Below are 12500 nucleotides of genomic sequence, written 5' to 3'. Positions count from 1 at the left end.
TCGAAATGCTCAAGAGAGAACTTCTGACTCCCATGATCGAAAAATTCGTTCTCCTAACTATTTCCACATTTTCTTCGTTGGCTGGTCATGAAAATTCGGTGTGACATCAGGATCATACCCTTACGCTGATAATAACCTTCATTCTCAATACATGTCTACCTGACAGTGTATTGGAACTGAAAGGTGAATTTACATACTGATCAATGCTGGGAGTCAAAGGTGTCATTTTAACGCCACCAAATAAATAATATCAAATAAAACAGTAGCAAATCTTCTTGCAACGGGATTTTTCAATCGCTGTGGTTGTTTAAAAATAAGAAGATCTGCGACGACGACGTTTCGTCACCTAAAAATCTAACTTTGCTCTTGCGCAAGTCTTTCGCGACTACTAAATCTCGTTCACGTCGTAAAATGGTGGTGAGGTATCCTAACAATAAATTGGATACGAGCGGTTTCAGCGCAAAAACTGAGAATGAAAGATTAACATTTGTACAGTCACGTCGTCAAAAATACAAATGTGGTGATTTCACCTTGTCATGCAGAGTACCGCATAAATTTGTACTAAGATGCGTGCGCATGTACAGCACGAGTACTTTTCTTCCTTTAACCAATGATATTATTGTTTTGTGGCGTTCTCGTTGCTGCAGCCGTTGTCGGCGCAAAGGAAGATCTACATTTAAGCTACTCCCGAAGATGCTCACCTGTGAGTTCTGCTGATGGGTTTGAAGATTCTGTGCTACAAGAACTTGGTGACCGACCCACCACTGAAGAGGGCTTCGATTTCGAGTCTACACAAGCAAAAAAATTAATATAAATGGTTTGGAACCAATCTCTGAGGACACAGATAACAATGATGTAATGTGCAATTGCTGGTGGACGAACCAAAGGGGCTAAGAACCTGGCCAAACGGGAAATGTTTGGCGTTTGAACAACATCAAACATTGTTTGGTGACCAACCATTTGGCCACCTTGTTTGGTGCTGTTAGATCGTGTTTGATAAAATTTGAAGGCCATCAAACATTCGATCAAACAACTCAACACTGAAACATTTCTTTTGCTCTCGTGCTTGATGGGCGAGGCTTTGTTCGTTTGGCCAGTCGTATCAAACATTTTTGGCGCGTGCATGCGTACCACGCTTGCTTAGCTGCTTGTATCCACGCGTCTTTTACGTATTTGTGACCCATAATTCTTTGCTTGTGTAGTTTAATCTGAGTGATCAAACATGTTTTAACCGTTCGTTGTTAAAACGTCAAACATTTCCCGTTTGTCCAAGTCCCTAACGAGAGATCTCTTGTTTTCGCCCACCAAGATGGCAGCGATGACGTAACATTAAGACCAGCCATATAATTTAGAGTGTCGTGTTTACAGAGCCAAAGCGACTACTTTGACCGAAGAAAACGGTCGGCGCATTGCGCTGCAAAAAGCTTACAATCAAAAGAACCAATAGACGGAATAAAGGAAGCAACAAGTAGTCGGCGAAAAGCGCGGGAAAACACAATCACAGACACCACCAATTAGCAAAAAAAGCCAACACAAGCAGTTGAACCCAAGGGTATGAAAACGTCAATTATCGAAAAGAACCAATCAAGCATCCACGCAGCCGACGTCTCGCGCGGGAAAAGATGTATGAGCCACGGTTTTTCTTCTGATTGGCTGAGAAATGATACGAATACTTCGACGAGTAGTCGAATATGGTCATGTGATAGAAGGCAGAGGCCGAGGTTCCTTTTTTGCGCTCAATCGGAAACTTCTCGAACAAATTGTGCCATCAATACCTTTTTGAAGTTCTTCAGAGATTAGAGATGTCAGTTTTTCAGCGAACAGCACTTTCTCTTGCTCCTTCCGCGACAACTGTTCATGTTGCTTTTGGATTTCTGAGGAATGAGGGAAAAGTGACAACATTGAAACAGTAATTTCTTTGAGCGCTGTTTCTATTTTCCAGAAATGTTACCACAAAAATAAAGTTGGTTGCCATTTTCGTTACCCTGTATATCTTCTAAAGAGAGCACTCAAGGAGTAAACAGTGCGTAGTAGCTCATCAAAGGAAACCTTATCTCCCACAAGTCCCATACTTGACGTAGAAGTCAACCCCGGTTTCGCGAGTAAATTTATTTACAGAACGCCTCCCTTGGGAGATTCAACACACCCACTATTGTAAAAGCCAATTAAAACAGAGCTATCTCAGCCTAAGGTGAAATATGATACTTTTCGCTAAAAAATCTGTTCCTATAAATAAATTTACTTGGGAAGGAGTTGACTCAAGTAATGGACCCTTCTCAAAAATGGCGGCCACGGATTTGAATGAGTTCAAATTGAACTGCATGAAAAACTGATACCAGAAATAGAAAACAATCCTTTACCTTTGGCAACCCTGCAAAGTTTCAGCGTATTAGGTGTTATATCAGCTGAGAAAATGTAAGTTGAAATTTGACAAATTTATATACCCCCAATTTAGTTACATATGTGGAACGTTTTGAAACCTTAATCTGAATCCTTTCATGATCATAATTTTTTTACACTCTTTACCTAGTTTGTTTGTTATTTGAGCGGTTTTCAATGTGTCGAAAGAAATTAGCTAATTGCTTTGGTTTTGCATTTACTTCACTCAGTGATTGGTTCAAAGTTCTCGCGCCACTTTTTCAACCAATCAGAAGTGAAACCCAAACCAATCGTGGCTCGCGCGTGCATATTTTTCCGCGCTTTGTGTCGGCTACGTGTAATTCGAGTTTTGATTGGTTTACTGGACTGTCTCCGTCCTTTTTGACTGGCCAAAGTAATTACTTTGGTTTTGGTTTTACGACACTCGATTGAAACTCGCTCTAAGTTGTCTTTGTTGTAGCAGGGGTGCTTGCTTTGTATCTTTTTTTCTTTTAGGGGTTGGGTTGGGTAATTTACCTAGTAGGGGACCTTGTGTCCTATTGTAACATTCCCTGCCCCTGGGCGAATTAAATAAACGTTTGTAAAATTTTCAATTTTCAACTTACATTTTCTCAGCTGATATTACACGTGATATGCCGAAACTGTACAGGGTTACTAAAGTAAAGATGCTCTTTCTATTTCTGGTATTAGCTTTTAATTTTAACTTATTATTTTCGGCCGCCATTTTGGAGAAGGTTCTATTAATGGAAATAGAGATTCCCCTTGATGAGCTCCCGCAGTGCGTTATCTTTGAAATGACGTTAATTGTTTCATACCCTGCGTGACAGAGGTTTCCTTGATCCCCTCTTCAGCGAAAAGGAAAGAAAACCCAGCTCTACACGGATCTCCTCGATGTTGCCACGCACGCACGCGCGACGCGACGTCAATGCAACGTCACTTCTACTTTTCTGCCATTGAGCAGGCGTTAAAATTCAAGCGGGTTATTACAGGATTTAAACCGGTTAAGAGTTCGATTCTTCGTACAAAAATCTGAAAACCATCGAGGAGATCTGTGTAGAGAGGGAATGCCAAGCAGGGTAATCTTAGCCAAAGACAAAAACCAAAAACAAAAACACTAACCTCTTTTAAGTCGAGAATCTCCATCAGTGAACATTAAACGTTTTCCTTCTTGCCTTGAGGGATAAATCCTCCTTCCATACGTACTGTTGGAAAGTTTCGAAGATTGATGCAACAGACCTGTCATCAAAGGACACCCGTCAATAACTATCTGATACGTATCAAACACAGAAACACTTCACTTGGAACCCGTATCCATACCCTTAGTATTTACCCATACGCCATCACAGGTGGAAGGTGTGCCACAATGCAGGTGCTAAGCAGAAAACCCCCGAGGGATCAGTGTTTCCACTTGCGGCAACGTTATGATGAATCCGGTCCACACTGGCGAGAGGCGAGTGCTTTAAGCACTACGACATTCCCGTCCCCCGCGAGACTATAGGGAGCTTAAGCACGCGCGTTTTTCAGACGCGGACGGCAACCGGAAGAGAACATTTTTGCGTGTCAGGGCAGCGGAGTCTCCCAGATTTTTACACTAATCATTTCTAATGGGGAAAAGATACTTAGCAATGTAAATGTGGTTGTGTAAAGACAAGTTAAAAGGGAAAACAACTCACTTCCGGTTGCCGTCCGCGTCCCAAAAACCCGCGTGCTTAAGCTCCCTTATAACACGGGGTATCCCCAGTTGGTCTCCCATCCATGTATTAACCTCCTCCACCAGTACATCGAGGCAAACTGCTTTCTTGTAATGAACGAGGGTTAACAACTGGGCAGTCGAGATTGTGTCACTTGAAAGAAAGTATGGATTGAATCTCATCCCAGATCTCTCTCATGGGCCTTATTCGCGCGGAGGCCATATTGGCCATAGACAAACGATTCTGTACCCCGAGCCTCGAGTTGAAATGTTTGGGAACGAGTTTCGGTGGGACAACACAAAGGTTATCAATCCCTCGGGAGTCAATATAGTAGCCGTGTGATTGAGGCCCATGCCCAAGGGGGCTAGAAACATTACGTCTTATCTTACCGCTCCTGTCTTCCAAATCAGGACTCACGGGTTCCAAATGCGGTCCATTCATCTGAGTTCCACTCGAGACCGGTCGATGAGAAATACTTGAATTTGTTGGGGGTACGGTGAGATTTGGTAACGAAACTGAGGACTTGATAACGGACGAGGAAAATACTGGTGCCGAAGCGCAAACAGGCGCGGTCGCAGCGGCAGTGATGGGTGGTGGTGGAGGTCGAGGAAGATCCACTGATAAGCGGTTGCGAGATCGATTGCGGTATTCCAGTAATGACACCTGTATCAAATATGAACAGCACCGTGTAAAAACAAATGTTAAAAGGAAAGAGCCGACATCTGTGTGCTGAAATCCTCAACAAAAGTCGCAGCCTCCTGTGCACACATTCTTGTGACTCGTCACGCAATCTTTTCTCCGCGACAAAGTTGGGAGGATGAGACTGCGTGACAACCCAAAAGAATGTCTGCGGAGGAGGCTACAACAGTCCTTGACACGTACCATACGTAAAACAGTTCAGCATTTTATCAATGATTTATGCCACCTCAAGCTTTAAAGCAGTCTGAGTCCTCACTCTCGCCCCAGCCCAACCAAAAAGAAACTGAACTGTGTAACTTGCATAAATCAAATTTCCTTACCTTTTTCTTGCTCGGAGTCCCTGTCGAATCACTGTTTTGTGAAAACTGAAGCACAGGTTGGCCAGTGGCAGGAGCTGGGCCGCAACTGGTTACCACTGGCCACCCACCACCCGGAGAGACAGCTGGGCTTGTACTACTGCTGACGGGACAATTATTTACAAGACGGGGGTCGCTGGGTCTTCTTTGGGAAATCGCCGCGCTGCTTGTTGCTATGGTGACTGTCGAATTCAAGTAAGGGGGCTCCGCATTACCCAAAGAAGTGGAAGTGTCTATTCTTAGAAGTGATTCTTCCTTTGCTAAAAATTGTTCATTGTTTGTAAGTGGTTCCTCTCTGTGTGGTTGAAGGTTGTCAACGCTGTCGGCTAAAACAATCTGGACCTGCTGTTCCAGGGCGACTGGCGAACTTACAAAAAGAGGTTCAGGCTCTCGGTTGACTTGGCCTGGTGGCGACCGAGAGGATTGCGGAATTGCTTCATTTGATTCTGACGTTACGTTTTGAAACCTTTTTAAATGCCGCTTTTTTAGGGGCAGAGGATCTGTGGACGACATAAAATGATATTAAATGTACTTAATGATGTTTTATCATCATCATCATCATCAACCATTCCATTTAGCTCTGAGCTATGTTCTCATGCCGACAGACATCCCAAGGAAGCGAGTCATAGCAAATGACCAAGGGTACTTATAAATCAAGTACTTTTCTCAAAATCCCGGCCGTTAATGATTTTAGGTTAGTTAGCATTATTATTATTATTATTATTATTATCATCATCATCATTATTATTATCATTATTATTCTTATCATCATCATCATCATCATTATTATTTCAGTCCTCCGCGTATATATGGAGCGTTTTCACTCACGTGACCAGTATACTGGATTACCGAAACAAAAGAAACAACAAAAAGTATTTTCATAAAAATAGAGTTCAATACCCGGAGGATTGGTTTGGAACACCAACATAGCCGTCTCCTCGCGGGAGAGGGAGAGAGAGAAAGAGGAAACAAAGCCCACAATGACACCGAGCTCGTGAATGGTACCTGGGACACAGTGGTAGAAGGTGAGAACTCTCAAGACCACGCAAACCCTGAAGTCAGCCAGATAAATTTTAAAAAACCCTGCTAAAATTTAAACGCAAATGCCAAAACCATCCCGACAGATGCTGAAATACAGTTGAAGAACCCGAATTCGATCCCTAGGCCCATTTCAAACGTCGTGCTACTGCCTTGCAGAACTAAATTCGTCACTCTTAGCATGACAGTAGCACGAGAAAACCTTAAATAACAATGAGCTTTCTGAGCCCGCGAGACTGAGCACCCCCAGCAAAACCATTGTTTAAACGAAAACCTGGTTCTGGTCATTGCTGTCTAAGGCCTTCCGTAAAACGACGTTTGAAAACCATGCTGCGCCACTGCCGTATTGCACGACAGGATCACGACAAGATTACGACAAGATCACGACAAGATCACGACAAGATCAGTCGTGCTACACGGCAGCAGCTCGACTTGGGTTTTAAACGCCGTGCTACTGCCGTGTAAACACATTACAATCAACTCCAGGTTCCACCATTTTGATTTACAGGAGAGCAGTTGTCGATTGAGTGTCGAAGGTAATCGGCGAATTCCTTTGGTTTATGATTACTTAACTCAGTGATTGGTTCAAAGTTCTCGCGCAACTTTTTCAACCAATCACAAGTGGAACCAAAACCAATCCTGGCTCGCGCGTGCACATTTTCCAGCGCTTTGTGTCGGCTGCGTGTAATCACTTCGAGTTTTAATTGGCTTACCGGATTTTCTTCATCTTTTTGATTGGCCAAAGTAATTACTTTGGTTTTGGTTTTACGACACTTGATTGAAACTCGCTGTAAAAGTCACGATGTTTGTTTTACCCCTAATTTTCAGAGAGCCTTCAAGTTGTGGCGTACCGTCACCATGGCAACAACTGGGACCTCAGACACCCTTAAAAAACTGCCTAACAATAGTATATTAATACCGGTAAGTTAAATATCAAAACGTTTCCCCACTGAAAGGATCGACAATATTGCAATCCTTTATCACTGGAAACCCACTGCTATCTGTGGAAAACCCTTTCCAGCCATCTTACCTATCACCTTCGGAAGACCGTGTCTCCTCAGTCTCGAAGGAATCGTCTTGCCATTGACAGGCGAATGCATGGCGTTGCCAACATTGATTCGAATACCATTCGGAGGACGCTCGTTTATCAGGTTCTGCCCACAAAGGTACTGAAATAGCCACCTCTGCGATAAAGAAACGAAAAAAAGTAGAGAGTTAAACGACACCACCATAAAGCAACGACAAAAAATCTTCGTGCTGCACTCGCGGCACGCAGTTCAACACATGTTTTGTGATACTCTGCCTAACAAGGTAAAATCACCAAATTTGAAATTTGAGGTTGTGACGACAACGTGAGCTTCAAATGTGAACTTTTCATTCTTTGTTGTACTACACAGTCTCCGTTCGAAATACTTTAGGAAACAAATGGTAGGAATTTCCTATTTAGTGCTTCAAACCCTCATGTTTCTCACTTCGTCTGTTAATACAATCTGAATTCTTTGATTGCACTCACGTAATAAGACTGCCATGTTGGTGCCAAAACAATTCTCGGTTTTCACATGACGTCACGACCGCCATGAGGGTGCCCTGAACAAAGAAAAGGCGGCCATGTTGGTGCCCCGACCAAATCCTCCGGGAATTTAACTCTATTATTATGCAAGCGCTTCCTTTTGTTTTCGTTGAAAAACATGCCGGTTGATCACGTGAGTGAAAACCAGCAATACACCTTTTCCCAAAATAGCGGCCATTTTGGAAAAAGGTGCATAGGAAAATGTAGCTCAAGTTTTGCATAATAATAGAGTCAAATTCCCAAAAGACTTTTTCGCTATTGTTCTTTCCACCAACAGAGCCGCCGTGACGTCAGGTGCAATCAAAGAATTACAATTTCAGACCGCTTCGCGACCATAGTGTAATTCCAGTTTTTACTCTGAAACCGATCGTACCCGTTTTCAGGTTACTTCGCCCATATTGTACGAAGCGAACGAGATGAAAAAATCGTGAAAGACATTTCATCCACATCGTAGATCTTGAAGTCTGAGCCACGTAGCGTACGCAACCCAACAGCGTTGTTAGCATTGGAACCTACGACCTCCGTGACACCGGACAATAGGGAGTTAAAGCAAAGACGACAGCTACGTCTACGACTACGGCAACGCCACGAAGCAAGAATATTATCGGTTAAAAAAGGAAAAATACTCGTGCTGCACGTGCAACACGAATTTCAGTGCATTTGTCTGCCGTACTTCACAAAACAATTACGTGAAATCACCAAATTTTAGGTTTTGAAGACAACGTGAGCATATAACAATGAAACAGTCATTTTCTGTTGTGACTTTAAAACCGTTTGTACCCATTCAGTTACAGGATAGTTCGCCTGTATTGTACAAGGTGAACAAGACGGAATAATCGCGAAATACTTGCCACAACGCTAATTTATACTTTGGACCGACGTTTTCGTTGCTGTAGCCGTCGTCTTTGCTTAAACTCCCTAATGTCGGAAATGTGCAAGCTCCAATATTGTTCGCCCTTGTCTGCAATTGCGAGCATTACAATGTTTATTACCTTCTTGAGAGACCCATACAACGGACTCGTCCGGGGGACCCTCTGACCGAACTTGACGGATGCCACAGGACTACCAGGTGCAGGTCCTGGGCTCGTCCTCTCTGTGGCAGAGCCGCTGTATCCACTGGCGACACTTTCAGCACTGGTGGGGGAGCCTAATACAAGCACAAAACATTAAGATCTAATGCTAAGTTCTGTTTCACAGCAGTTTAGAGTCTACCTCTCATTTCGCCTAAAGTTCTCGCCCACTCTTGGAGGTTCATCGACTCTTGTGGGGGGGTCCTAAAATTTCCATGAAAAATTTCCTTCCTCGTAGGATCTCCTTCAAAGCGTTCCCCTCCAGCTCACACTCGAGTCGACAAACACGCTAATCTCGTCCTCAGAACCCGTTTTTCTTTGGGTCAGCACCAAGAACACGGACTATGGCCAGATCCAAAGCAGGAAGTCCGCGAATCACGGACTTCCGACACGTCTACGCAGACTCACAAATTTGAAACAACAGTGGTTGTCAACGATTACAAATACAGACCTTCACTACGATTGCGCATAAATTGGAAATGGCTTAAGTCCGTGATCTTGCTGCTGACCAAAAGAAAAGCGGGCCCTGGGGACGAGATTGGCGACACGCACAATAACAAGTCTCCGTGGACCCATCCCTTCCCTCTACATATTTCTAAGAAATTCATTTGGTAGTCCACATATTTCTCAGTCACATATTGGTCTTCTCGCAAAAAGAAAGACTTCCACAAAATTAGACTAATTCCCAAAACAACTTTTTTTCTCTACTCCAACACCACCGTGTCGTGTTTAAAGCAAAGAGGTTCTACGTGGCCTCCGCCTTTCCAGAGAAAAGGAGGTTAGTTAACTGTTTATGAAGACTCCGCCCTGTTCCGTCAGTTGGCGGGGGGGGGGGGGGGGGGGCGGAAGCGGGAATTTCGGTCTTATCAAACATGTTGATAAAGGTAAATTGCCATCGAGAGAAATATTTCGCCCTTCGTCAGGGCGAACTGCCTTCGTCAACCCTTAGCAAATTCGCTCTAACTACGGCTCACTAAACTCGCTTCTCTTTGAATGGCATCACGTTTTCGTTACCACAGGCGAGCAAACTATCAACATCCCACGTGAACGCTATTAAGCGTCTTGCATAAAAAAAAAAAAAGAAGAAAAGAAATTGGTTTATCCTCTGACTGGTGGATCAAAAGAAAACCAATCAAATTGCGTGCATTAGAGCGGTTTTCAAATGAGTGTCCTAAAACCAAAACCAAAGTAATTACTTTGGCCAATCAAAAAGGAGGCAGACAATCCAGCAAACCAATCAAAACTGGAAGTAATTACACGTAGCCGTCTCAAAGCGCGGGAAAATGTGCTCGCGCGAGTCACGATTGGGTTTGGTTTCACTTCTGATTGGTTGAAAAAATGGCGCGAGAACGTTGAACCAATCACTGAGTGAAGTAAATGCAAAACCAAAGCAATTCGCTAATTACTTTCGACACTCAATTGAAAACCGCTCCAATGCAAAACCAAAGTAATTCGCTAATTACTATCGACACTGACACTCAATTGACAACCGCTCTATTACGCTCGCAGTTTAAATAAAGCATGTAAGCTGTGTGGAGGATAGCACAAACCTGCTGTCGATGGACACGAACTTGGCGTGTTTCTACCACTAACGGACGTATTAATCTCCAGCAAACAATCCGGGAGAGCCTTGGTCAAATCTTTTCTCAACTGGTTGGTGTCTGTTGTTGTGCTTGTACACACCGCGTCAGATCCCGAAACAGCATCACTACTATCGGGTAACTGGTCCTGCTCGGCCGTGCTGTTGGCCGTGCTGTTGGCCGTGCTATTGGCCGAGCTATTGGCCGAGCTATTGGCCGAGCTATTGGCCGTGCTATTGGCCGAGCTATTGGCCGTGCTATTGGCCGAGCTATTGGCCGTGCTATTGGCCGTGCTATTGGCCGAGCTATTGACCGTGATATTGGCCGAGCTATTTACTGTGCTCGATACCGGCTTGGTGTCGCTTTCGTCCCGTGAGGTGACTGGAGAGCCGGGTGTCGATGCTCCACTGTTATCAGCCGGTTCTGTCTTCACAGAAGGAACCACATCTCTGATAAGCGTTTCTTTGACTTCGTCCTCCAGGTCCTGAACATTTAAATTGAAGAACACGTTAGCAACGAATTTACGAGACGAACTTCTGGACACTTAAATAAAGTTCCTTTCCTTTCTTTCCTTTCGGTCAAGAACAGTGTAATTAATTAACCTTTTGACACCCGAGAGTTATTAGTACGTAAATTCTCCTTACAATTTCAACGAAATGTCAGTCCGACAGGTATTGAGAATGAAGATTATTATCAGCTTAAGAGGTGTAATCTTGACATAACACCAAAGTCTCATGCCTACTCAACAAAGAAATCTACAGTACTAGTTAAGAGAATAAACGTTTCAATCTCGGAATGAACGGGTTAATACACTATTTAGCGATGGAGACCCGCACGCCGCACTCAGAATAATAAAAATTTGGTTTATCAACGGAGTTGATAATGTAAATTGACCACCGTACAGAGATTCTAATAAACACGGGCTCCTGAAAGCAGTTCAACCTAGGATCTAATTTCCAAGACCCAGTGGTTCAAAACCCGATTACGATAATCCTGGATTATTGGAAACTTGAAATGTATCTTGTTTTCTGATCGAAAGAAGTTTCCACAAGATTTTTAACCTTCAACTTTAAGTCAGACGTTTGCTTTCCTTCAGTATAAAATTACGACGTTATCGTCTTTTGAAGGGCAAAATTCAAACCTGGGTTGGCATTTAATCGTGGATTAGTGTTAATCGGCTTTTCAACAACTGGGCCCAGATCGGTTTACTGGATACCAGTGATCTACTTAAAACTCGCGTTAGACCTTTTTGCAGATACGGCGGCCATTTTGATTTCCATTGTTTCGAAAGATATTATGGGATGCTCAGGGGACAAATTAATATGTACTTGCCACCTGGGCATCCCATAATAGAAATCAAAATGGCCGCCGTATCTGCAAAAAGTTCTATTGGCTTATGTTCAGCAGTCATGTAAGTTACACATATAGTGCCAACTGACGCAACTAATGTGATCAAATAGGAAAACCTTAAATAACAATGACCACAACCAGGTTTTCTGAGCCTTCGAGACTGAGCATCCCCAGCAAACCATTGTTTTAACGAAAACCGCTGGTCAGTAACGTGGTTCTGGTCATTGCTGTCTAAAATCTTCCGATCAAATAGGCACACTCTCGCTGCTGCTTTGCCACCAAGTCTGTGTGATAAAACGACCTACGATCAGCGCCAAAATGAGTTGACACATTGTGTATGTAAAGCAGTTTTCTGCGTAAAATAATTTCACTATTTGTACGACGCTACAAATTTTCCAAACAACCCACCCTCTCCCATTCGATGTTGCCTCTTCGTAGCAAAAATCGCAGGATTGTTTTTAGGGGGGAGGGGGAGAGGGGAAGGGAGGTTGGGTAGCCTAGCAAGGAAAAAAGAAATAGAAATGATCGAATAAGGAGTTGAGAAGGTCAATTTGTCAACAACTTTGTTCCCGATTGTAGCTCGATGCGTAGACAACCTGACCGGAGTTACGGAGGTCCCAGTCCTGCCTGGGACTCGGATTTTGCCCGTTGCCATGCAACTATGTCTTTTTGTCTGTGTCCGATAGTTTCCTCATCCACCTATTAGCGAATTGGATTGGAGTACGAGTTCCCATTTGCGAGCACACGCATTTCGAAAATTTTCGTTC

At 43.5% G+C, this 12500-nt stretch overlaps 1 protein-coding gene across 2 annotated transcripts in view; it reads right to left on the bottom strand.

Moving 5' to 3' along the window:
* Positions 1–12500, bottom strand: part of LOC138009529 (serine-rich adhesin for platelets-like) — a 43642-nt gene that overhangs the window by 2893 nt on the left and 28249 nt on the right. For both annotated transcript variants that reach the window (XM_068856594.1, XM_068856595.1), the window contains exons 18-25: positions 10354–10867; positions 8726–8880; positions 7194–7347; positions 5090–5625; positions 4460–4733; positions 3499–3615; positions 1776–1874; positions 702–788 (exon numbers count right to left, since the gene is read on the bottom strand). In XM_068856594.1, coding sequence (XP_068712695.1) covers positions 702–788; positions 1776–1874; positions 3499–3615; positions 4460–4733; positions 5090–5625; positions 7194–7347; positions 8726–8880; positions 10354–10867 — 1936 coding nt within the window. The remainder of the gene's footprint in view (positions 1–701; positions 789–1775; positions 1875–3498; positions 3616–4459; positions 4734–5089; positions 5626–7193; positions 7348–8725; positions 8881–10353; positions 10868–12500) is intronic.

Source organism: Montipora foliosa, chromosome 7 (assembly GCF_036669935.1).
Source record: "Montipora foliosa isolate CH-2021 chromosome 7, ASM3666993v2, whole genome shotgun sequence".
Taxonomy (NCBI): Eukaryota; Metazoa; Cnidaria; class Anthozoa; order Scleractinia; family Acroporidae; genus Montipora; species Montipora foliosa.
This window is presented reverse-complemented; position numbering and strand designations above follow the sequence as displayed.